At 40.6% G+C, this 27,123-nt stretch overlaps 1 protein-coding gene across 2 annotated transcripts in view; it reads left to right on the top strand.

Annotated features, from left to right (window-relative positions):
• Positions 1-27,123, top strand: part of ADAMTS12 (ADAM metallopeptidase with thrombospondin type 1 motif 12) — a 301,553-nt gene that overhangs the window by 196,143 nt on the left and 78,287 nt on the right. For both annotated transcript variants that reach the window (XM_039248274.1, XM_039248273.1), the window contains exons 10-14: positions 3,394-3,486; positions 4,957-5,102; positions 10,035-10,204; positions 18,057-18,190; positions 26,334-26,454. In XM_039248274.1, the coding sequence (XP_039104205.1) occupies positions 3,394-3,486; positions 4,957-5,102; positions 10,035-10,204; positions 18,057-18,190; positions 26,334-26,454 (664 nt within the window). The remainder of the gene's footprint in view (positions 1-3,393; positions 3,487-4,956; positions 5,103-10,034; positions 10,205-18,056; positions 18,191-26,333; positions 26,455-27,123) is intronic.

Here is a 27,123-nt window from a genome sequence, read left to right as displayed (position 1 = left end):
CAAATTTTTTGGCCCAGGTTTCTTTTAGTTCACTCTTTCACACAGGGCTAGTTCTTTGGGGTTATGGTCTTTATGAAGTCTCCAGTCCAACTTCCCATGATACACAGGCCCAGGTCATTGTCTCCAGTACTCAGGTGACCATTAAAACTATAATCTAAGTGACCAGATTTGTATCTGTAGATTTCCAACATTTCTGCTACATTTTTAGCCTCTGAAAATTTCTCTTACTTTCTTGCCAACTCAGGAATGCATTTAAAATATTTAAAATATTTTATCCAGAATTTTAGATGTTTTACAAAGGTAAGGACTTTTCAGGGCATCCTGTGGTTTACTAGAAACAGACCACACTGGCTGTTTTATACTCTGTGTTTATTCATATACCGAACAGTCTCATTCCCTGGAAGTGCTGTGGGTTCTCCACCTCTTCCAGGGCTTTGCAGCCTCTGGTTCCTGGGCACCATCCCTCCTAGTCATGCTCTATGTCTCAGCTTAAATATCATTTCACATTCTATTCTGAATTTTTTTGGACAAAGACTTTGTTAGATTATATTGTAGTTGCTTTAAAATTTTTTTAATGTTTATTTATTTTGGAGAGAGAGACAAATGGGGTGTGAGTGAAGGAGGGGCAGAGAGAGAGGGAGACACAGAATTCAAAGCAGCTGTCAGCTCTGAGCTATCAGCATAGAGCTTGATGTGGAGTTTGAACCCAGGAACTGTGAGATCATAACCTGAGCCAAGGTCGGGCACTTAACTGACTGAGCCACCTAGACACCTCTGTAGTTGCTTTCTAGTTGTCTGTACCCTGCTTTATGTAAGCTCTGCAGGAGCTTTTATTCCTAACATTCAGCAGGGCCTAGGACCTAGATAAATGGATAATAGAATGAAGAATTGAGATAAATGAATGAAGACTTCAGATCCCTGCATATTGCAGCCAAGATAAGCTAATCCTTTTCAATGAAAACACACACACACACACACACACACACACACACACACACACACCTAAAATACCAGAGAATACAGAATCATCCTCCTTTGTTATAACTTCTTCTATCTTGAAATAGCTTACAACTCAAAAAAAGTTGGAGAAATAGAACAGAGAGCTCTTGTGTACCCTTTACCCAGCACATCATTCTTTATAAATGCATAATAAACTTATAAGAAAGTTAAAAAAAAATCCTCAGGGATAAAAAACTAAAAGGGAGTGAAAAGCACATTGAGGCTGATGCAAAGGAAACCAAAGGGCCTTGATTTTAACATCCAGTGGCAACAGGTGATGACACGCTCTCATGGAGCAGAGCAGGGAGCTGGAACTGAGACTCTGAACTGGGGAGCTCTGCCTCAATGAGAGAGAGGCTAGGAAAAATCACCACTGACAAGATGGCAGAGAAGCATCTGTTATCTCAGCTTGGGTTTTGACGGGAGGGATGCTGGTGTATAACTGTCTCACTAGAAAATACTTTACCATAGGCCATATCCATATGAGTTTGGATTCAGACTTCAAATATATATTCTTGTGTGGCTGGAGAACCCCCAAGCTAAAAAAATATATAAGATAAGCATGTTTATTTATTTAATGTTTATCTATTTTTGAGAGAAAGAGAAGCAGAATGCAAGCAGGGGAGGGGCAGAGAGAGAGGGAGACACAGAATCTGAAGCAGGCTCCAGGTGCTGTGCTGTTCAGCACAGAGCCCAATGTGGGGCTCGAACCCACAAACCTTGAGATCATGACCTGAGCCAAAGTTGGACACTTAACTGACTGGGCCACCCAGGCGCCCCTAAGATAAACATATTTCTGATCTGGTATCAGATCAGGGATCTGATCTACCAGGGATGCCTGGTAGAAACAAAGATTAAAAACCTGCCATGGAGACAATGCCCAGCTAAAGATGCACAAAAATCCAGTAGATAAAACTTCTGATTAGACGAATTCACCATTCAGCTTCTAATTCAGAATTTAAAACAACCTACAGCTAAGTGAGGGAGAGATCATAAATCCTCAAGAACTTTGGATAAGTATTTCAGGTAAGGATAATAAAATGAATACATAAAAGAAGAACTACATATGAGAAAAGGAAAAATATACTAGAAGATGACTTGTAAGGTAGATGTGAAAAATAATTACAACCGCTAGAAATGAAAAATTGGTCTTTGATTTTAAATTCAGTGTTTCAGTTAAATAGCAGACTTGAAAATTAGAGCTGAAAAAAATTACTTTCCATCTCACTTAAGTATTTTTCAGAGTTGTGTGGAGAAGCTACTCTTTTCCTGATAGAAATCCAGACTTTCTCAACTTTCATATATAAGACAACTGAGAGTTAAAAAATGGAAAAGTGAAGTTGAGACATGATGGACAGAATGGGAAGACTCATCACTGACAATTAAGAGTTCCAGAAGGAGAAAATAGTGGTGATCAGGGAAAGGCAAAGTTCAGAGAGAGGAAGATTGAGAATTTTCTAAAATTGTTAAAAACTATATGAAATCTTATTTTAAAAACCAGTGAATAGGGGAGCCTGGGTGGCTCAGTTGGTTAAGCGTCAGACTTCGGCTCAGGTCATGATCTCACAGTTCGTGAGTTTGAGCCCCGTGTCGGGCTCTGTGCTGACAGCTAGCTCAGAGCCTGAAGCCTGTTTCAGATTCTGTGTCTCCCTCTCTCTCTCTGCCCCTCCCCTGCTCATGTTCTGTGTCTCTCTGTCTCAAAAATAAATAAACTATAAAAAAAATTTTTTTAAACCCCAGTGAACTTAGAGCATAACTAAGTAGATGGAATGATGGATGACCAGTGAGTAGAAGAAAGGCTAAAAGCTGGATAGAAGTAGTGAAACCATTTCCAATGGCATGTCAGAATCTAGTGAACCTCCCCTTCTTCCTCCTTCCAGAGGAGAAATGGTAGGGAAGACTCATTTCACTCCCTGGAGGATAAAACAAGCAGGCTTCTCTGAGTAATAAGTAAATAAGCTTAGGCTTTGTAGGTGGAATAGTTTCCATTTCCTTCAGTGAGTAGGCTCAAGTTACAATCACCAGCTGTTTGTAATCAGATTCCTTCATCCGTAGTTGGCATTGACCTTTCATGGCTGTCATCCGTTACCTTGCTTGAGGTCAGTGAGACTGTGCCACCCTTTTAGAAATTAGTCTCAGCTCTTAGGAAATGCGTTTTATCTTCTGTTTCCTTATCGCTAAGTAGACCGTACCACTGTTTTTGAATGACAACAAAATCCGAATTAAGTTTGAATTGAGCGTTCTCGAACGACCACTTTCTATCACTCTTCCTCACTGACAACCGTACATTTTAAGTTTGTGGGTGACTTGAGTGTATAGTTCACCATCATTGTAGAAATGCTTTTGTGCAAGTTTTGAAAATGCAAAAAGTACAGTTTCACATTTGTTGTCCAGAATGTCTGCCAGACTCTGTGGTGCTCAGTGAAAGGCTTTTGTCGCTCTAAGCTGGACGCCGCTGCCGATGGGACACGCTGTGGTGAGAAGAAGGTGACGTGGCAGGCTAGGGAGGGAAGGCGGGAGGGTGGTGGGCACAGGGTTCTGGGGAGGAGTGGGGAGAGGGTCCTGAAGAGCAGCTGTCTGGGTGAACAGAGGTCACATTGTCAGACTAGCCAGAGGAAAGGAGCTTATTTCCATGGCGCCTTTTGAGCCTTCACTGGAAACAGTGAAGGAGAGAGGGCTGAGGCCCAGTTCTACACTTCACTTGCAAAACATCCATCCCATCTTTCCCTGATGAACTTCTGAGGAATTTGTGGTCAATAACATCTGCTGAGCTTATGATCAGCCTTCATTTGGACTCCCCCCACCTCCTCCATGTTAAAAATTGAGAAGGCAAGCCAGTGGCTTCTTCCTTCCAAAAATGCTGGATTTGGGCCACTAGTTATCATCATTCTCATCATCTCATCTGACTGCATTTCTTGGGGTTCTGCCCATTTAACTAAGCAGGAAAACCAGACACCCAAGAGCTCAGATGTTAGAAATTCACCAGACTGCCTGAGAACAGGGTAATATCTGCTGCTCCACAAAATCCGTTGTGGTTGTTGTGAGCCTAAGATGTCGACGTTTACTGGGTATCTTTATGCAGCTTGGGAGTGACATGACCCATCGCTGAAATTATAGAACTCAGTCACGACACACAGTGACCAGAAATAGTGAGGAAAAGGAGGCCAGCAGATAAAATGTGTCCAAGTCATCTTACAACCAAATTGCTTTTTCTTTTGTTTCCTTTTTGTATGTTCACCTTCCTAAACTGATAGTTGTTGAAGGACTGCCTTAAAGAGATGACGGAATTTTTTCTGAGCCACTTAAAATGCTAGATCTGGAAAAAGTAGATCATATAATAATAGAGTTATAGGAAAGCAAAAGTTGTATTTGATGTTAAAAAGCACTTCAACTAGTGTTTTTTGTTGTTGTTGTTGTTGTTGTTTACAATGAGTGGACTTTTTGCAAGAGGCTGGGTTGTCTGCTGCGATCATTAAATGCCCATAGAGGCCATAGAGAAGTGTTACCACAGTGTCAGTCTGCAAAACATCTGTTTATGGTCATGTACCATGACAAGGGGCCTGCCCCAGAATGTCAATCAATTACATTACAAAACAACTATGTTACTCAGCATCCTGAGCCGCTTGTCCTAACAAGACTTTCTCAGTGAAGGAAGAGGTGTGTGGACTGACATTCTGGCATCCACTCTGCCAGCCACACTTTGAGTAACACTGAGTAGCCGTGGCTGGCTGCAATAAGGCACCATGAAGTTCCCTTCAGTTTCTGGCATTCTCTGATTCGAAAACCCAAGATTCCTGGGGAAATATTTTGTGAGCTCTTCTTTGTTCTCCATATGATGTGTGGCCATAGGAAGCCTGCTTGCTCAGGGAGAATGGGGTTGCGACTTGCGGAGTTCTTGGCTCAGCTTGCAGTGGGAGCCTTGGTGACATATGCCTCTCCCGTCTCTTCCCGTTTTAGTGGTGTATGGCTGGCAAGTGTATCACAGTGGGAAAGAAACCAGAGAGCATTCCAGGAGGCTGGGGCCGCTGGTCAGCCTGGTCCCACTGCTCCAGGACCTGTGGAGCCGGAGCCCAGAGTGCAGAGAGGCTCTGCAACAACCCGGAGTAAGTCTCACCAAAACTACGTCCCTTCCTTCCACAAGTGCCGAGACCAGTCATGGACAGCAACAACGTCAGCGACCCCAAGCCTCTTAAGGGAAATAAAATGGGTTCCGAAAGACAAAAGGGAACCAGAAGATTCTTAAGGGGTGGAAGAAAACTGATTCTGTTTTGTTTCATTTTGGTGAGGCACCGGATTCTTACTACCACTTGGATAAGTAAGCTGCTTCCATCATTTGGAGAAATAAGCACATTTTCAAAAGTATCTTCTATATGAAAGGTCCTAGATTATGCAGTTAAATCCTTCCAGATAACATCACTCTATTACTGAGAGGTTACTTACCCTCAATTTTGCTAATCAGATTGTAGGTTCTTTCAATCATAATGAATGTTTAATTTTATAAAAATAATTTTCTTCCCTTAACTACTAAAATAGTACATTTTTAAGATAATTATTTTTAATGTTTTAGATAAGAATTTTATATTCCCTAATAGCCTGTTAAATGCTCCATAGAAGTTATTTCACAAAGCAGCTTTCAATTTTTTAAAGTGCTTACCTTTTTCAAACTTTTAATTTGTATAATGGTACTATATATGAATTACATTTAAATTTCCTTGTTTTCAAAACATATATTACATTCTTAACTTCATTATTTCTTGGTATACTAGTTCCCAAGTAACATTTTTAAGAAGTGTACATATAATGTTTCTGGTAAGTAGAAAACATATTAGGCTTCTTTTGCCTAGAATTTCATTAGTCTGTATTGAAAAGTAAGAGTCACAATTTTTAAAAGGCAAATGATAAGTGTGATTATAGTCTCCTCAATACCTCAGTTCTAAATATTACTTCTCTTTTTATTAATAATTATATTACTATATGTATATATGTGTGTGTATGTTTAATAAATATATATAACATATTTCTCCTAAGGATTAAGTTAATATATATAAAGACTTTAACACAATACCTACTACAGGAAACTGTCAGTAAATGGTAGATATTATAGTAGTTTTTATGGTATCTTTATCATTTACCACATATGAAAGTATATATTTGAGCAATTTGGATAAAATTATTCTTAAATCTTACTTTTTGATTAAAGTTGCTTTTATTTAAATTTTTAGAATTCATTTATTTATTTTAAGAGAGTGTGTGGGAAAGGCAGAGAGAGAAGGAGAGAAAGAGAATCCCAAGCAGGCTCCAGATGGTCAGTACAGAGCCCGATATGGGGCTTAAAGTCACAAACCAGGAGATCCTGACGTAAGCCAAAATCAAGAGTCTGACTCTTGACTGCCTGAGTCATCCAAGCACCCTGAAGTTGCTTTTGTTTAAGTATAAAATTTCTATGACTTCAAAAAATCAAAACCAGAATGGAGCACTTTACTTTTACATAAAATCTTCATTTTATGGCTTATTATAATGTAATAAGAAATGTGATTTCCATTTTAGAGATGAGGAAATGTAGGCAATTTGCTCTGGGACCTGGCAGTGCTCTCTATTCAGCCACCACTCATCTGTAGCCTCTTGGGAGGATGGTTGGTGATCTGTGTTTGTCAGAAAGGGACATCTTTGTTGAGGGACTGTAGGATGAATCTCTAACTTGGCTTCTTAGGGGAAAAGGTTCTAACCCCCATCTTAGAGACCATAATTTGTGATAGAGTCTCCTCAGGTGAGTTGACCATGTTTGATCTCAGTAGCTGGTTTGCTTAAGTTTATTGAAAACAATGACAATGGAAACACAGTCATAGATTCAGTTGTATGATTCAGGTTACAGATTCAGGTCAGTGCATGACCAGCTGACATTGAGATTGGATCCTTGATGTTGGTCAGATATCTAGTGAGAAGCCAGCTGGGCTTGTAAAAGCTTTCAGTGATGTTTGTTGGATGGAATGAACTGGAGAGATGCCGAATCATAGAGTATCACTCCATCATCATGGATAGAAAACCAATCTAATATCATGGACAGTTCTTAGAACCTTCTACATGGGGTCAATGAATGTGAACTGCCTTGGTCAAATCACTTTTATGTTCAAGGAACAGAAGTCTACCCAAGCCACATTAAGAAAGGAGGGGAAGGAGGTATAGAAAACCTGATGGTTGTTCAAGCAGAACCTCATAAGAAGTACTACTGCAAATGGACCAGATGACAAGGTTTGAGGTCTCTGTCCCCCTAGATTGCATGGTCAGGCAATATAACACAGTGGATGAGGGCTCAGGATTAAGGCAGATGAGGGTTTAAATATTGACTCTCCCACTATCAGTTGGGTACTTTGGGCAGATGTCTACTTTCCTGTGCGTTTATTTATTTATTTTTTTTCTTTTAACATATTGCTGAATTCTTTTTTTTTTTTTTTTACAAATAGTTTATTGTCAAATTAGTTTCTACATAACACTCAGTGCTCATCCCCAAAGTGCCCTCCTTCATGCCCATCCCCCCTCCCCCCCACATCCATCAGTCCTCAGTTTTTGTCAGCATTCAAGAGTCTCTCATGGTTTGCCTCTCTCCCTTTCCCCCACCATTTCCGCCCTTCTTCTCCCCCTTGGTCCTCCGTCAAGTTCCTCCTAATCCTCCTATACGTGCAAACATATGGTATTTGTCCTTCTCTGCCTGACTTATTTCGCTCAGCATAACACCCTCAAGGTCCATCCATGTTGCTACACATGGCCAGATTTCATTGTTTCTCATTGCCATGTAGTATTCCATGGTATAGATAAACCACATCTTCTTGATCCATTCATCTGTTGATGGACACTTAGGCTCTTTCCATGTCTTAGCTATTGTGGAGAGTGCTGCTATGAACATTGGGGTACATGTGCTCCTATGCCTCAGCATTTCTGTATTTTCCTGTGCGTTTAGAATGTGATTTCATCTAGGCTTCTCACTTGGCATGTTTTTTGCTATTGCTCTGAGAAGCCACTTCCATCCATACTTTCAGGACCCTCTCCAAGGCAATTCTTCCATGAATTCTTTCCAGTCAGCCTTATCTCCACTGTTCTCTCCCTTCTTTAAATTCTCATTATATTTACAGTCAGAGATACATAATTGCTCTTAAATTTTCTCTCATTAATTATATAGATAATATTTTTTCTCCTCAACAAGATTGTAGGCTTCTAGGAGACACAGGGCATCAGTTGGCTTTTTTTTTTTTTTTTTTGTATTCTCTTCTTCCTGAAGATGATGTTGAGCACATGCTATTGTATAAATACTTGTTGATTGTTATTCATGATAATCCAAAAATGCTGTCATTACCCTGTGTTAGCTACTGTACTAAATATATTCATTATCTCATTCAGTCCTCCCATCTTGTGAGTTAAGAACAATTATGCTTATTTCACAATGAAAACAAAACAAAACAAAACAAACTGTGGCCCAGAGAAATAAGCTAATGTAACTTGTTCAAAATAATCTAATAATAAAAGTAAAGCAGAATTTAAATCCCCGGCTATTTAGCTCCATTATGCTGCACTGCAATAGTGGACACAATCCCTAATCTCAGATGCAGTGAGGTGAAGATAAAAAGGCATACATAGATTTTCCAGAGCTTTCTTAAAGGACAGAGAGCTTTTCTTTTTCTATGATGGCAGTTTTGTTATATTTGCTCCTCCCTTTTTGAGTAAATAGTTGATCTTGATGGGAAGGTTGTTATTGCAAAGGAAATAAAAAGTTGAAAAAGATTTTTTTTTAAATTTTTTAATATTTGTATTTATTTTTGAGAGAGAGAGAGATAGCTAACAGGGGAGGAACAGAGAGAGAAACTCAAGCAGGCTCTGCACTGTTGGTGTAGAGCCCGATGTGGGGCTTGAACCCACAAATCATGAGATGATGACTTGGGCTGAAATCGAGTTGGACACTTAACCAACTGAGCCACCCAGCCACTATTCTAAAATAAGATTAACTTATTTATTCATTAAATGTTTAAGAGACCTCTGTGCTCAGAGCATGACTTAGAGACCATAGATGGCATAGAACTTGGATTGGATCATTAGTGAACTATGTTTTGGAATGATAAGTGCTGGAAGTAGATATAGTATGTACAATCAAATGCCACTGAAAAGGAGAAAAAGATTACTTCTGGCAGAAATCCAGGAAAAATTCATGATGGAGACAACAGCATTATTCGGTCCTGAAAGCATAGGTGGCATGTAGACATTCAGAGACTTACGAGAGGGGAAGTCTATGCAGAGGCACAGAAAAGAAATATGAAGTAAGTCAGCTTGTCTCACTGGAACAGTATGCAAATGAAGGGGAGGGTGAGAAGTAGCTGTTCCGGTGAATTAAGTCAGGATCCTGAAGGCCTTGAAAGTTAAGATGAAGAGGTTGGACTTGATTCTGTGGTCACTGGGTGCCAGAAAAATTTTTAAACAAGAAACTAAAATAATTAAAGCAATCCTAAAAATTAACCAGATGTGTGTACAGTAGATTGAATGAAGGAAAAGACGGGTGGAGGGGAGACATGAATAGAGTTAAGGATTAGACTAGTTTGGTGATCGTGGGAATGAACAGGAGGAAGCAAATATAAACACATGGCTGATGACTGGTCAGATGATGGACAGTGGGGTCATAGGAAGGCAAAGGATGGAAATCTGACCACTTTAAACTACCTAAATAGGAATTAGGGAAGGGGCAGACTTTGGGAGGAAAATGATGTATCCATTCTCAGTATATATTTTGAGTTTTGAAGGCCAGGAGGATGTATAAGTAGAAAAGATACACACAGTATTTCAAATTAGGCAACTATAGACCTGGGACTGAATGATCATGGGCAATGACAACAACCAAAAAATGTATGAAAGAATTGATGTAAAAGGTGAGTTTTGAGGTTAGAACAGGACATAGTTTGGCAAAGAACAGTCATGACCAGATGGCAAGCAATGTTTAAGGAAAAATGCTAGCTTTTAAGGGAACTAAACAAACAGCTTGTCTGTTTCATTCGTAGACCAAAGTTTGGAGGGAAGTACTGCACCGGAGAAAGAAAACGCTATCGCTTGTGCAACGTCCACCCCTGTCGCCCAGATGTACCAACATTTCGGCAGATGCAATGCAGTGAGTTTGACACCGTTCCCTACAAGAATGAGTTCTACCACTGGTTTCCAGTTTTTAATCCAGGTAAGGGAGCTCTGATAGTATATCCCAGATCTAGGGCCACAGCCATTACAAGAACATTTAAATGTCAGGATGTCTGGGGTGCCCTGCAGAGTTCAGTAAAGAGATGATTGTACCATGAGGACTTTTATATTTCAGAAAATGGAAATAAGACCTGGTTAGGTTCATAAACAAATGTTGAAGGCTGAATATATCCAACTCTGTGCTGAGTTCTGGGGGCGATAAAAGGGAAACTTACCAAACATGGTGGCTCACTTCAAAACAGGGTGCAGCTAAGCAATCAATGAAAATAACTTATTACTGATGAAAGTGCTCATTGATGAGAGTGTGAATTGATTATAATTTTGGCAGAAATTCAGAAAAGGTCACTGCAGGTTTGGAGTAATTTCAGAGAAGACTTCTGAAGAAGTGTTGATGACTCTTAAGCATGAAAAGTCTTACTACTGGAATAAAGAAAAGGGAAGACATTTAAAATAGAGTCAGTAAGACCAGTTGAGAGGAAGAAAGAACAAGGAAAACAGGATGGTAGGTATGCCTTCATCAGAAATAAACAAGAGCCAGCTCTGGGCCAGAAGTCCATGGTTGATATGTATAGGACAGAATAAGAAAGGTAAAAAGTAAAATCAAGCATCTAAAGGATGCTCATCAGAGCATGGAGATGTAACTGAACTGCAGAATGGGACAGCGACTTTGACAATGCTTCCCCGTATCAACATCAGTTACCCCTTCTCTCCTGAAAATGAAGAAGAATCATTAACCATTAGCTATAGATTAGCATAAAAAAAGTCTGTGCAGTGTGTTATTATTCAAGTAGAGAATGAAAGAGAAAAGATTTTCCTGAGCTAAGGATATATGAGTCAAGGTAGTAAAAAAAATAACTAACCAAACTTTTCGTGATTTAAGTTTCCCACTTCATTGGGATAGGACACAAGAGGAATCATAGATGTCAGCCAGTGAATGAAAATTTCATATTTGGACTATTGAAAAATGATATAGTCAATTGCTTGTCAATGGGCTATTGGGAGTAAGGGAATTTAATTTTTCATATGCTTGGTTTCCCACATCACCATGACAAGCACTGGAACCCCTTTCCTTTGTTCTTGGGCAGCCAGGAGTGTCCGAGGAATATCACACATATTCCACCCTGGGGGCGGGATGTGCCAGCCTGTATTTTGCCCTCAGCTTCCCCCACGCCCACTCATCATTACCTCTGAGTTTCCTGTCACGTGGGAAAAATAAAATGTCTATTTAAGACAAGGAAGCAACATTTTTCTGCTACTTGCAATGAAACTAATTCCTAACTGATAATGAGAACAGCTTATATTAAATTTATGTCAGTGTTTGCTCTGTGCCAAGCACTTCCCTCAGCATGGTATATGCAGTTTCCTAATTTTATCTCCACAAGAAAATCCTGTGAGGAAATTTAAGGTTTTGACCCAATTTTTATGGACATGCTAGTAGATGTAGAGAATTGACTTGCCCAAACTCAGACTATACAGTACAGTCATGAGGGGTTAGCCCGGGCCCAACTCTGCCGCCTAAATGTAACCAGTAAAACAGAGACTGGGATTAGCCTGTGTCCTTAACAACAATTTTACCTAGGGTGATGTTCTTATTTTAAAAAACAGATGATTTCATGGCCCAGGAATTCTGGTTGAGGGGAGAAGAGCCCCAACATTTATTTGCATTATGACAAATGCTAGGTTTAGTCAACTGAATTGTCTTGAATCTTTGAAGACCATTTTTTCCTCAACATGTAAGCATTATCACAAAATTATTATATTTCTCAAATAAATTAAATTATAATTCCAAATGTAGTATCACAGTTCTTAAACATCAAAATCAAAGGACAGAACATAAAAATTTAGAGTAAACAGAAAGCCTAAAATATCAGTGAAATAAGTTTGTTTAATTTATTTTAATTTTTTTAAGTTTATTTACTTATTTTGAGAGAGACAGACATACAGAGAGAATGAACAGAGGAAGGGCAGAGAGAGAGAGATAAAAAATCCCAAGCAGGCTCCACACTGTCAGTACAGAGTCCAACATGAGGCTCAAACTCACAAACCGTGAGATTATGACCTGAGCCAAAACCAAGGGTCAGACGTTCAACCAACTGAGCCACCCAGGCAACCGCTAAGTTTACTTTATTTTAAAAAGTTAACTCTATTCTTGTTTTTTATACCTCCATGGTTATTGTAGAATATATTAATTTTAATACCTTCTTATGTTTAACTAATACATACTTTGATATACTTGGGGATTGTAATATTACCCTATCAGAAGTGAAAAGACTATACAAGTTTAGACCAGCCAAAATTACAAAGTCTTGGTAATTATTTGATTTTTGGTTGAGTATTTTGCCAGAACTTTTCATATAATTTTGTTATTTCCTTCAAGCTGATCTAAAGGTCCAGCTTGACTGATTAAACTGAGTTTCTTTTTTTTTTTTACACTTATTTCTTTTTAAGAGACAGAGGGACAGAGCATGAGCAGGGGAAGAGCAGAGAGAAAGGGGGAGACACAGAATCCGAAGCAGGCTCCAGGCTCTGAGCTGTCAGCACAGAGCCTGACATGGGGCTCGAACTCACCAAGCCGTGAGATCATGACCTGAGCCGAAGTCGGCTGCTTAACTGACTGAGCCACCCAGGTGCCCCAAACTGAGTTTCTTCCTTAAGTTAAATATTACTTGTTATAACAATAAAACATTTTAAGTTATATCTTTTGCTTAAGGTTTGGTATTTCTTAAAATCTGACACAGGTGTCTGTATAACATGCATCTTCTGCTCATGCACACACTTCATTGTCTCATCATACAGTGTTACTTAGAAAAACACAAGTGCAGATATAAAATTAAGAGCTTCAAGACAGCGATGCAGAGCATTCAACCAAGTGTGAAGCCCTGGCCAACTGCACAGGGTTCATACCCCTGGGGCCCTGCCTGCAAATGGAGTTTAGAAACTGGACTTTTTTAAATGGTGAAACTCCAATAGCAATCGACTTACAAAACGTGAAATGCGTCAAAAGTTTCCCTTGACCTAAGAAATATTTTTTATCCTTATTACCAAGTTTTATCTTTTGCTTCTAATGACCACTTTTTAACATCGTTATCCAAAAATGTTGAGCCATCCTGTTTCACCAGAATTGAAAATGCAACCTTTGATTCAATAAGTTCATTCAGCTACCTCAGCTTCCTTTGAGAGGATTAATCAGTGTGAGGGTGAGAGTTCACCAGTACATGAGTCTGAGAGGTTTCACTTAGCTGAATTATAAATGGATTTGAAAGCTCTTAAAAGGTAGAGAAAAAGCAAAAACAAAAACAACTATGATCCAGACAAAGGTATGTGTCAGGACAGATGAATAAATGTGAGATAGTGAAAATACTCAACTCTGTGGATGTTATGACATCGATGAGGCTGGTATCGGGGACAGACTCTCTGATAACCATGATGACCATTGAGAACGAAGAGCATCTATTGCTACTCCTGTCTCCTTCTGCAGAGCCCTGACACAGAGCCCTATGTCATAGATCACCTAATGACTTGCCCAAAGTACCATGAAAGACAAAGGCCAACAGAGAAGACAGGGAAGTGGGCTTCAGTCTTGTAAAATGCTGAAAAAGCCCTGAACCTTCAATTCCCAAAGGCTGCTTTCAAGCACAGGGCTCTGTGCTTGAAATGAGGGCCTCTCTCCATGGAGATGTGTTATTATTACAGAAGAAAGAAAACCTTTCCAGTGTTCCTGTTTGAGAGCCAAGACATTATTTTTAAAAGGAATATATGCTTCTTTAAAAAAAATGCAAGTGTGAGTAATAGAATGAAATAAAAATAAATTCTTATCCCACTTAGGCTTGACTTATTCCTTAGAGGCAACCATTGTTAACAACTGGTTTTAGTTTGCACACAAATGAAATCATACTTTTCAATTCTGCAGCTTTCTTTATTCATTAGCGGAACGTCATGGCCTTAGAGCTTACCTCATTCCTTGTAGTGCCTGCACAGGGAGTCTGTGAATATGCTAAACAACATTATGTAAATACAACTAAATTGATTTGTCCTTTTCTCTCTGGATAAACCTTTCATTATGTCAATGAACATCCCTGACTTTTCTTTTTTTTATGTTTATTTATTTTGAGAGAGAGAGTATAAGCAGGGGAGGGACAGAGAGAGAGGGGGGAGGAAGAGAGAATTCCAAGCAGTGACAGTGCAGAGCCAGATGCAGGGATCAAACTCATGAACTGCAAAATCATGACCTGAGCTGAAGTCAGACACTTGTCCAACTGAGCCTCTCAGGCACCCCAGCATCCTTGACTTCTATCACTAAGGTCGAGGTTCAACATGACCGAGTTGATTATCTGTCAGGGTTAAGATGATCTCTTTGCCACTTGGTCCAGAATTTTCTTCCCAACAGTGTTGACCTTTTTCATGTGTGTTAATTAGTAAACATGGGTTAAGAGCCCTTTCTAGGTATAATGTCCTGCTAGTATTCACTAGGAAAGGTTAATGATTATAACTGATACGTTTAAACAACCACTCAATGCCAAATACCTCATTGGAGATTTTAATATTATTCTCTGACAATCCCCTCTGTGCAGACTAGAGACCAAGAAGGCCTTAGGCAAGATGTAAGAGGGCTGAGAACTGAATCCCTGTGGATCTAACTGCTAGCTGGCCAGCTATATCTGGTCAATGCACAAATAATTGAAGTGTCCTTGAGGACATGGCAGTTTGGTTGAGGAGCTTGTGAAATCCACAGTCTTGGAAGCGTAGAGCTGTGAGGACCTCAGTAGTTATTGCATGAGTGGAACATCTTTGAGCCAGGTCCACAGTGGCAGTAAAGGTAAATCGTGGAGGCACTTACTGACCTAGCAAGATCTAGAATTTTTGTATTAATCCTCAAATCAGTTTTCTGGGTGTGCAGGATGGTTTTGTGTTGATCTGGCTGTATTTCAGGTACACGAGATGGAAAAAAGACTTCCATACTGTTCCACCATCTTAACTCCTCTCTAGAATTCTTATGCTAAAGCAACAAGACAGAAATTGTTTAGGAAATAGTGAAACAAAGTATGAATTTAGTGCAGCATTGAGTAGAAGTGGCATAATGAAATAATTTAAAGGAGAAGAGACTATTTCAGGAAAGCTTTGTCTGTGTGGGAATGAGAGTTGAACCAGTCTTACAAATTATGTGTATTGTAGCTGCTATCATGGTAGATAGCAGAGCATGATGGGGCAACTGCAAGGACCTTTAGAATTCATCAAGTTCATGACAGAGAGGTGAAAACAACAATCATAACTGCCATGTGTTAAGCACTTACTGTATATCAAGCACCATGCTGAGTGCTTAATGTACAATCTCTGTCTTAACCCTCACAATTACATTGCAAGGTAGGTATTATTCCCCCCCTCCATGTTTTCAGATGAAGAAACTGAGTCACAGAAAGTTTAAGTAACATTTGGACTTTTATGAGCTAAAACTTTGGTGTATACTCTGTAGAAATAAGTGGCTCCAGAGTCTAATGGTTCTGACTATACTTAAGCCTCGTGAGAGAATATTAAGATGGAGCCCCATTGGAATCCTACCAAGTTGACACCTCAGATATGATCTGTAAATAAATGCATTGCCTAATAACATGAAGAGTGGATTCTTTAGAGAGCTTATCAAAGACATTTGTCTTTTGTTCAAGAACATTCTGTGTCTGTAGGTTAGAAGTTCGTAAAGTGGACTCTAAGCTAAACCACCAGGTTTAGGGCAGCCCCTCAAGCTGTGAGGTCTTGGGAAACTTAATCTTCCTATGCTTTATCTAGATAATGGTGACAATAAAAAGAACTACCACCTTAGGGTGGTTGTGTTTGGTAAAATGAGATAGATAACCGCTATGAACAACCAGATCTGGGAAATAGTGTGTTAGTGATATATTGGCTATCATTTTATTAAGCAAAATTCCTCTTACCTCACAGTATAAATAAGAGTAGTGAAAGCCCCTAGTAGTGTTTTCCTCTGGGGAATGAGTCAACTAGCACAGGCCCAGGGGGAGTAAAATGAAGGCAAACATTGGAACTTCAGCGTTCTGGAATTCGTTGCAACATTTGCCGTTGGATGTGGACGTACTTGCTAGGAGGACCCATTTATGCAACTCCTGGGAGTGAATGGCTTCCTAAATTTTGCACCGGAGGCACCTCTCCGGTCCCAGCCCTTCCCTGCCGGCTGAAACAGGTAACTCCTATGGCAAAGCTCCAAAATTCTTCAGGGCTGCTTTTTCGTTTTACTTTTGTGTCCAAGTACAAAATCTCAAATCCAAATTCTAAAGCTCAAATCAAAGTCTTATTTAAAAGTGCATTCCCTGCCTCCATCCTTCTACTTAACTTGTCAAGTGCTTAATAGCTCTGCGTTTCATGAAATGATTCCCCAGACTCAGCACACCTGGATGGATGTTTCCATCTCTAGGAGAGCAGAGCTGTGCCCAGATGGCTCCCTCCATGTACTGCTGGTTTACAGGAATCCCGTGGCTTACCTTGTCCCCAGAGTCTACCGGCCCTTTTCCATTGGCATTTTGTGCTGTGATTTCTCCAACTCATTTGGACTTTGTTCATTTTCTCAGACAACCTATCCACGAGTGGCTTATTATATAAAATCAGTTGGTGTTCTTTATCTACTTTTACCTTTTTCCTTTAAGCTTTAAGCAGATGCTTGTGACCTCTATCTCAAGTTTGCCCAGAGTTGCAGTGTTTGAGCTTCTGCTCTTCGTTATACTTATGTTTTATACTTTTATTTCTTTCCCAAACGGATCGTTGCGTCCTCGAGAAGCCATACCTAGGGTTGAGCGCTCTGGCTTTGTGTTTGCTGCCCATCTACACGGGGTGGGTCCATGACGCATGACCTATGGCTGGTCTCATTGAGCACTCAGCTGGTCATACCACAGGATACTCAAGGGCTTCCCCCAGTAAACAGATCCAAAAGGGATTCCCCACAAGAAAGACTTTTCTGAAAAAGATATTCTCAAGTTTTTCAGTTAAGAAGAAAAGATGTAACACTCAAAAGAAAATTACTATTTGAATTCTTATCATATACATGTATTACCTTTTAAAAATTTTAAGGCAATTTATGTTGTAAAAGTTACCCATCTTTCTGATAACTGTAGTTACCTCTGTGTAGGTTCATATTCTATTAAGTAAATCTTTAGAACCAGTCCTGTGCTGGAAATCACCCTATCTGCATTCACAAGGGAGTAGGAAATTCATCCCCAGAATGTTTTCATTGTGGGACCCTGCATAAGATAGACCATTCACCGTAAGCAGGTAGGCTTCAGCTTCAGAAGGAAAAAAAAAAAAAAATCAGGCTTTCTGTTTTTCTGTGTTTATATATCTGTGTCCAAGGACTTCTTGGATTTGAGGAGAATAAAGAAAGGTATTTTTGGGGGGTGGGGTCATGATTGTTAGGTAAAGAGTTGGCCCAATGGGAGGGGACTGCCTCTTACCTAGAGGTGCACTTACTTTGCAGCAAATAGTGGGCATTGTCATGCTTGTCTGGAGTCCGACAGCACTGGTAGCTAATATTTCTCTTCTAGGTCAACCCCAGAAGCTCTTCATCTTAGTTTTACAAGCCCAGCTCAGTGTTGTATTGAAAGGTCTCATCATTTGTAACAAAAGGTTACAATCTTCCCAATTTAATTTGTTGTAAAACCCCTTAACCGGATAAAGAAAAAAGCCCGCATTTCAGCATGTGTCACAGAAAGGTGAAAGATGGAAATCGCCAGATGAACAATACCTGGGGGCATTGTATGTACAAAAGAATCCTGCAGGAAGGGTGCGGAGCTAAAAATGCTAACTTGCAAGAGTTTGTTTCTTTTTCACTCCAGCACATCCTTGTGAGCTCTACTGCCGACCCATAGATGGCCAGTTTTCTGAGAAAATGCTGGATGCTGTCATTGATGGTACTCCTTGCTTTGAAGGCGGCAACAGCAGAAATGTCTGTATTAATGGCATATGTAAGGTATTGGGTATGTTTCCTTCATCTACAACTTTATAAAATCATGATTTTTATTAATTCAGGAAGTCAGTTGTTCTAAGTGTTTGTTTTCCTGACATTTGCACGTGATCTGGCTTTTATATGTGGTCTGTGAGACAAGACTTCTCGGTGTTCATCAGAATCAACCATATGGAATTGAAAACTTTCCCTCCTGCTGTGGTTTCTTACTTGACTTGTCGCTGTGCTCTGTGATATTATTTTAGGCACAGGGCAGGGTCAAATTGACAAAGAACCAAATTAAAGGAAGAATTATTAGGAAAAGGCAACCCTGATTATTTTAGCAGTTTTAAATTATTTGTTGGGTGGTTCCTGACTGGCTCAGTCAGTTAAGTGGCCGACTTTGATCCAGATCATGATCTTGAGATTCATGGGTTCAAGCCCCGCATCAGGCTCTGTGCTGACAGCTCAGAGCCTGGAGCCTGCTTCAGATTCTGTGTCTCCCTCTCTCTCTGCCCCTCCCTTGCTTGTGTTCTCTCTCTCTCTCTCTCAAAAATAAACATAAAAAAAAAGTTTATTCATTAGCTACTTCCCAGCAGAGTACTTAAACTTGAGAAAAAAGCTGAAATAAACAATGGTTTTTATAGTGTTTTGCACAAAGTGTTTTTACATTGATTACCAACATGGTCTTAGGAAGAGAGATGGCCTGACAGGAAGTTTTAAGCCAGGTTTTCTGATTTCTATTTAACTTTTCCACACTGACCCAATTATTCAACTCCGCTTTTTTTTAAATTACTGAGACCTGACTTGTCACTGAAGAATTCCTTCCCAGTGCTCCCAGTCTGGTTTGCAAAGAACTGATGAACAAGTTTTGTGATCCAACACCCAGGCATAAATCTCAGTTTAAAGAACACGTGCTTTTAATCAAAGAAAGAAAATTCATATAGAAATTTCTAATTAACTGTAAAGTGTAATGGTTAGTGCTCAGGCTCTAGAATATGAACTGAATATCATTGTTTACCAGCTGGACAACTCTATACATTTTGCTGAGACTAAGTTTGTTTCCCTTAAAATCGTGATGTTAATGGATCCTCCTAGTCGATGTCAAAAAGAATAATAGACATATATTTTAAGCCCCTAACAGAGCCCCTGGCACACAATAACCTCTTAATTAATTTATTTTTGCAAGTGTTTGTCAAAATTTTTCCCCCACTGGACTGAACTGCTGCCATGGAAAGCCCGGCCCATGAATGTTCAGCACCCTGGGAAGATACATTTATCACCTTGAAGTTACCTATTGACTTATTCCAGTAGGGACCAAGGCATAAGAGGCAGCATAATGAGTGAGCGAAAAGCAAGTCATGATCATACTCTACATTTGAAGGAGCCCATGCAAAATTCTCTTGCAGACTCATTACTAATTATCACTGTAGCTAAAGAGCCAAAAGTAATTAATATGCATTTGGGTTAGATCTGTTCTCCACAGTGGGAAAAAATTTGTCTAGCTAATTCAGGCCAAACAGCCCCCATCATGGTCCAAAGCAGTGGGTCTCAGGCCTGGCTGCCTATTAAAAATCATCTGAAGACCTTTTAAAAACTAGTGATGTCTGGACTCTATCTCAAACCTATTGATTCAGAACCTCTGGGATTTGGGGCCAGAGTATTGACATTTTAAAAACTTCCCAGGTAATTGCCATATGGAGCCTGGGCTGAGAACTTTAATCACTAAGAAATGACTGGGATACGAAAATTATTGGTTAGACCTAAACATGTTTGCAAGCAGAAAGACAGTGTCTTTAGCTAGCTTGGAAAACACGGATGTTTTGAACAGAACAGAAAGGGTCTTGGGTGCCTCTCTCACACCAATTAAATCAACTTAATCGAATAAGCTGGACTCTCTCAGCTTGACTTCCTCTTTTTAGAAATCAGTTTGGGCTTTTTAGAAGCTATAATTACCCACTTTCTCTCTTTACCACACTGAGCAAGTTTTTAAGCTGAAAGATTATGTCAAATCAAATTTACTTTAATAGCTTAAAAACAGTCTACCTTCCAAGGATCCAGGTTGTGGTTATTTTCAGCTTTGTTTGTCTTCTTATTTAATTACTACAGTTTTTTTTCAAAGGGAATTGAACATATATTGAGATAAAAAGATACACCATCAGAAAAAAAATGTATGCAGTGTCTAATCCATCTTCTTTGTGAATATGAAAATACATGCTTATATTCATATATTCAGCCATCTGTTTTGAAATCATAGTATTTGCCAGCATTTTGGCCTGTTAGACTTGCAGATTCCATTGTCAAGGGAATTAGTCTCAATCAGAACTGAGCTTGTTTGAGAAGTAACTATCTATGCCTCTTCCCATTTTTTTTAAGTTTTTATTTTTATTTTGAGAGAGAGAGAATGACCAGGGAAGGGGCAGAGAAGGGGAGAGAGTATCCCTAGCAGGCGCCAAGTTGTCAGCAGAGTCTGAAGTAGGGCTCAATCCCATGAACTGTGAGATTATGACCTAAACCAAAATCAAGAGTGGCACAGTTAGCTGACTGAACCAGTGGGCACCCCAGCCCCTTCCCCATTTTTAAAAACCTTGTAGTAAACTTTTAAGCTTATTTATCAAAGATATGAATTTAAACTTAGAACTTTCAGGGTATCTCCCATCTTTAATCATAGGCATGACAGGAAATAAGCTTTTAGCCCTGGGGGCAGATGTTCCCAGCCTGTCCCCAGGTGCCTGGCCATGCAGCCTCACCTCCTATCTGAGGGCAGTCTGCCAGTCTCCAGCTCTCAGCCCTTTCTCCTGGGAACCAGCTCTTGAAGTTCAGTTTTTTCTTTTTCCTCTGTTCTCCCAGTCAGTATGGCTCTGGCTCAGCTTCCTTCCCAAGCAGCCCAGATCTCTTGATCTATCACATCAGAAGTGCCCAGATTTCTCTTCCATTGTCTCTCACCCAGGAACCCTGGATCTGATTGAGCCTTTTTTTGCTCTTGTGATCAGACTACTGTACACTTCTTTTTGTTAAGTTTATTTATTTATTTTGAGAGAGAGAGAGAGAGAGAGCGCACAGCAGAGGGGCAGAGAGAAAAGGAAAGAAAATCCCAAGTGTGAAGCCCTCAAATTCACGAACCACAAGATCATTATCTGAGCTGAAATCAAGAGTTGGACATTTAACCAACCCAACTACCCAAGCACCCTCAGACTACTGAACACTTCTTAAAATAAAAATTCAACTTTGTGATTTTGTGCCTTTGAAAAGTCAGTGTCTTCAGTCCCCGCTGAGTCTTCCCCCTTACCTGACAGTCTTCTTACCTGTCCTAAGTGAGCTCCCTCTCTCATTTCTCTCAGAAACTGTCCTGAACTTTCTTTGCTCTCTTTCAAGGCCATTTTGGCCATTTCAGTGATTTGGTGAAACATCGCCATATCCGTTTCTCTGGGCCAGATCTCTGACCAGAATGCCAGATCCTAACCCTCAAAAGTTATGGTGAGGAGAGGATTAGTGCAACTATCCCTTTTATCAAATGACAGTATCATTTACCTGTTTTGTTTTTTTTCAGTTAACCCTAACTCTGCCCTATCATTACACTTAAAGTTTCATTGGCTGGGAATGAGTCTCATCTTAGAATCAGACATACTTCCAGTCTCTACCTTTGCCATGGGGCTGTAGAAAGCAGTGACGACGTTCCAGGTGGATTAGGTCATTGAAATAGGTGTTTCAGTTCTCAGTCACTTGATAATTTACAAAGTAAAACAGTGTTAACCATAAGCAAAATATGAGAATTGCTAAGAATACATATTATTTATTCACTAATAGGGCTGGAGGCACGAGTGAAAGCCTGAAACCTGATTTCTCTAAGTAATACTCAAGATGGTATGCTCCACAGTCCCAATGGTGGGGTTGAGAATTGATGATATGCTTCTGCACAGAAAGGACATAATCATCAGAATAAAAAGGCAATCTATAGGGGTGCCTGGGTGGCTCAGTTGGCTCAGTGTCCAACTTCAGCGCAGGTCATGATCTCATGGCTCATGTGTTCAAGTCCCATGTCAGGCTCTGTGCTGACAGCTGAGAGCCTGGAGCCTGCTTCAGATTCTGTGTCTCTCTTTCTTTCTGCCTCTCTCCTTCTCCAACTCTATCTCTCTCTAAAAAAGAAATACACATTTTAAAAAAGGCAACCTACAAAATGGAAGAAAATATTTGCAAACCAAACATATAGCAAGAGGTTAGTATCTAAAATGTGTAAGAAATTCCTACAACTCAATAGTAGAAAAACAATTACACCAATTTTTTTGAAAAAATGAGTGAAGGACTTGAATAGATACGTCTCCAGAGAAGACATATAAATGGCCGATAGGTATATGAAAAGGTGTTCAACATCATTAAACATCAGATAAATACAAATCAAACCCACAATAAGACATCACCTCACACCTGTTAGGATGGCTAGTACCAAAAAACCAAAAGGTAAGCGTTGGTGAGGATGTGAAGAAATTGAGACCCCTGTATACTGTTGGTGGGATTGTACAATCATGCAGCCATTACAGAAAGTAGTATAGAGGAGGTTTCCTCAAAAAATTAAAAATAGAAGCACCATATGACCCAGAAATGGATTTCTGGGTGTGTATCCAAAAGAATTGAAATCAAGATCTTGAAGAAATATCTACACTCTCATGTACTCAGCATTATTTACAACAGCCAAGATATGGAAATGACCCAAATGTCCATCAGCATGTGAGTGAACAAAAAAATGTGGGATAGCATGTTGTATACATACTATGGAACATTATTCAGCTTCCCAAAAAAAGGGAAATCTGCACATGTGACAACATGTGCCTGGAGGACATGATGCTCAGTGAAACAAGCCAGTCACAGAAGGACAAATGCCACATGATTCTACTTACGTGGGCATCTAAAGTAGACTCATAGAAGCCAAGAATAAAACAGAGATTACCAAGGGCTGAGAGGAGGGAACCATGGAGAGTTGCTATTCAATAGGTACAAAGTTTCAGTTATGCAAGGTGCAAAATCCTAGACATCTGCTGTGTATATGGTGCCTGTGGTTGACATGCTGTATTGTGCACTTGAAAATCTGTTGAGGGGATAGATCTCCTCAGTGGCCATGTTAAGTGTTCTTACCACTCACACACAGAAAGTCATAAGGAAACTTTTGGAGGGGACAGATATGCCTATTACCTTGATTAGTGTGATGGTCTCGAGGGGTCTGTGTAAGTGCACACTTACCAAGTTGTTTATATTAAAGATGTGCAGTATTTCATATTTGCTACCTCAATAAAACTTTTTTCTTTCTTCCTTTCTTCTTTCTTTCTTCCTTTCTTCTCTTTCTTTCTTTCTTTCTTTCTTTCTTTCTTTCTTTCTTTCTTTCTTTCTTTCTTCATTTATTTTCAGAGAGAGAGTGTGAGAGCACATGAGCAGAGGAGGGGCAGAGAGAGAGAAAGAGAGAGAGAGAATTCCAAGCAGGCTCTGCACTGTCAGCACAGAGCCCACTGAGGGGATTTCTCCCAGAAACCATGAGACCATGACCTGAGCTAAAATCAAGAGTTGTATGCTGAACTGATTGGGCCACCCAGGCACCCCAAAACTGTTTTTTAATTGTTTTTAATGTTTGTTTATTATTGAGAGAAAGAGAATTCGGGGAGGGGCGGAGAGAGGGAGACACAGAATCCGAAGCAGGCTCCAGGCTCTGAGCTGTCAACACAGAGCCCAACATGGGGCCTGGAACCCACGAACCACAAGATCATGACCCAAACCAAAGTTGGACGCTTAACCCACTGAGCCACCCATGTACCCCAAAAGCTATTTTTTAAAGAAAGGAATTATGGGAAATTAATTTTTTCCCCAGAACTCTTGCCCATTGGAGCGGCTGTCTGACGTGCTAGGAGTCACATTACAGGAGAGTCTGGCTGGAGTCATTGTCCACATTTGGTAGCACCAGGAGAGCCACCACTGATTCTCCTGAAGACAGAAAGACAATATTATGGTGGGCCCTTTTGCCAGAGCACAGGGCATGAAAAAGCACTGTGAAGTCTGTTTATTTTCCCCTGAGAGCCCCGGTGTTTTACGTGGCGCAAGGAAGACTGGCTTACACCCTCCTAGGCTTTCTGTTACACACACTCAGTGTTGATCATGCTTGTGCAGCTGATGGAAGAGGGACTTAGGGTGAAGCCTCCACAAGAATGCCTTGAATATTCTGTGGGACATATTCTGTGGGACTCTGGACATGCTGTGTCTCCCACGCCCAACCCCCACCTCCACCCCCAAGTATGCGTGCAAATATTGCTGGAGAGGAAAGATGGGCTCAAGGTACTTGTTTTTCTGGCTTTCTTTCCTTTATTCTTCAGATTCTTATCTATCCCCGTTTGGTAGAGATTTAAAAAGAGCACTTTAAAATTACCGTGTCTCAGAGTAAGTTTCTCCGGCTCTTCCCTAATCAGTGAAGGAATGAAAGTCTCTGGGAGTATGATTTATAAAGGTCAGCTCATTAGAGGACACTCCAGCTTGATGTAAGGGTTGCTTGTGAAGGGTTGACATTTTATTCATGACCCTGAGTCCACATCCAGAAAATTCCTTTGTTTCCATTGTGATTAGCATGATTAATATTTTAATCTCTCAGCACTTTATTTTTTTCCCAACTGGGTCAAGGAGCACAGTCCTTGGAACTGAAGAGACAATTAGTTTGAGGAATGGAGTTATTTTCTATCACTGGCCATTAATCCTGTGTTCAGCTGGTGGAGGGAGGGTTATATTTAAAAACCCAAACTGTTCTTCCTTTCAGTCGATTTGAGTCGGCTTTAAAAATGAAAGGGAATGGGGGCACCTGGGTGGCTCAGTCGGATAAGCATCTGACTTCGGCTCAGGTCATGATCTCACAGTTTGTGGGTTTGAGCCCTGCGTCGGGCTCTGTGCTGACAGCCAGCCTGGAGCCTGTTTCAGATTCTGTGTCTCCCTCTCTCTCTGACCCTCCCTTGCTTGCTCATGCACTCTCTCTCTCTGTCTCTCAGAAATAAATAAAATATAAAATTAAAAAAAATGAAAGGGAATGTTGTGATGAGCACCGGCTGATGAATGGAAGTGCTGAATCACTATATTGTACACCTGAGACTAATTTAACTCTGAATGTTACCTCACTGGAATGAAAATAAAAACTTTAAAAAAATAAAACAAGAAAGGGAATTTGAAGAAGAAAAAATCTATCTAGGCACAATTCTTCATAAACAGAGAAGAAAACTCTGACTAGTAGAATATGGTACCATTTCCCTTCTCTCTTTTACCAGAGAGCAAGCAACAGAGACCTTTAGTGGCTCATATGTTTCATGACTTTCTATCTAAGTGTCATTATGTTTTGGTACCTGATGATACTGAACACCCCTTTTCCACCATGGGGGTTTTAGCGTGGGAAAGACTGGGCCATACTGATGGGCTGAGGAGAAGGATCCATGCAGAGGGAAAGAAGGTGACTGAGAGGGCCAGCAGGCAGAACACTAGGTTAGGTCCAGGGTATGGGGCAAAGTCAGTCTCGGCTTACAGAGAAAGCTCTCGATGGCTGGGATGGGGCTACATGTGAAGCACAGTAGGGGCTGGGGTCATAGGAGGCTCCAAAGAATCTGACCATGGTCAGCAGGCTCTGATTTCATCCCTCATGGGACTCAAGGAGTCTCAGCATTGAGCCAGATCTTACTCCAAGGCTGCTGCTTGGCCTGCTTTGCTCAGACAGGGAGCAGAGATAACCCCAGTGAGGGACGTAAAGGGACTGAACATTATAGGTGGAATAATTACATCATCCCTGGAAAATCTCCTTAGAGAGGAAGGGGAATGAGATTTGTACATCGGAAGGGGATTAACCGCTCCATCAACTCTGATTCCAATATGTTTCAATGTTAAATTTTTGGAACTGTGTTCAATTCTGCATGTGACTCACTGGAAATTGGAGAGCCACTCAGTGAATACCTCTTTTCCCTCTAACCAAGTATATCCTTTACCATCAGTGGATGCTTTGGTCACTCTGCTACTTGCCACCAGGGAAAGGAACTGTTTGTTCCTGCATCTGTCCCCAGCCCCGATCTCATCCGAGCTAAGTGGTAAAGGAGAAGTCAGATGTCCAAGGCAGGTGTGGCATCCCATGTCTGTGTCGGTCACCCTCAGCCTCTCTTTCCCACAGATGGTCGGCTGTGACTATGAGATCGGCTCCAATGCCACGGAGGATCGCTGCGGTGTGTGCCTGGGGGACGGCTCTGCCTGCCAGACTGTGAAGAAGATGTTTAAACAGAAAGAAGGATCTGGTAATAAACAAACAATTGAAGTGGCAGGGGACTGAGAAAGAAGGGCAAGATTTATTGCTAACTTTTTTTAAAAATTTTAATCTTTTATTTATTTCTGAGAGAGACAGTGTGAGCAGGGGAGGGTCAGAGAGAGAGGGAGATACAGAATCTGAAACAGGCTCCAGGCTCTGAGCTAGGATCACTAATTTTTAAAGCAGATTGTAGCTTTCAAAGAACTCAACATGGATACAGCCTTCACTACAAAGGGATAAGGGCTCTTTGACAGGTTTAGGAAAGGAGTTGATTGCTAGGCAATTAGAGGAAGCCTCCCAGCACACAGGCATCTCAAGTGGCCCTGGAACAGGAATGAGTGTGAACCTTGTGTGAACATACAGGACTGAAGGCCAGTGGCTTAGAAACGGACCTTGAACTGGAGGAGAGAGATCAGAAGGTGGCTGGGAAAGGTGCAGACGCAAGGCAGGCTTTAAGAGACAGGGAGAGAAGCCAGCAGTGGGCTTAAAGCAGAAGTCTCGGAGTGTACCTTCAGGGCCAGAAGGGAGGCAAGGCATAGCTGCTTAAGCTTGCTCTTCTTTCTTATTTCTCTCTGGAAGGGAGTCCTACCCACTGGTGCCCTATGGCTCTCTGGGTGCTTGCTGCCACCTGATGTCCCTTCCTTTTTTTTTTTTTTTT

The sequence above is a fragment of the Hyaena hyaena genome, unplaced genomic scaffold, assembly GCF_003009895.1.
Source record: "Hyaena hyaena isolate Hyena2069 unplaced genomic scaffold, ASM300989v1 scaffold_310, whole genome shotgun sequence".
NCBI lineage: Eukaryota > Metazoa > Chordata > Mammalia > Carnivora > Hyaenidae > Hyaena > Hyaena hyaena.
Note: the sequence above shows the minus strand (reverse complement) of the source record. Positions and strands in the feature narration are given on the sequence as shown.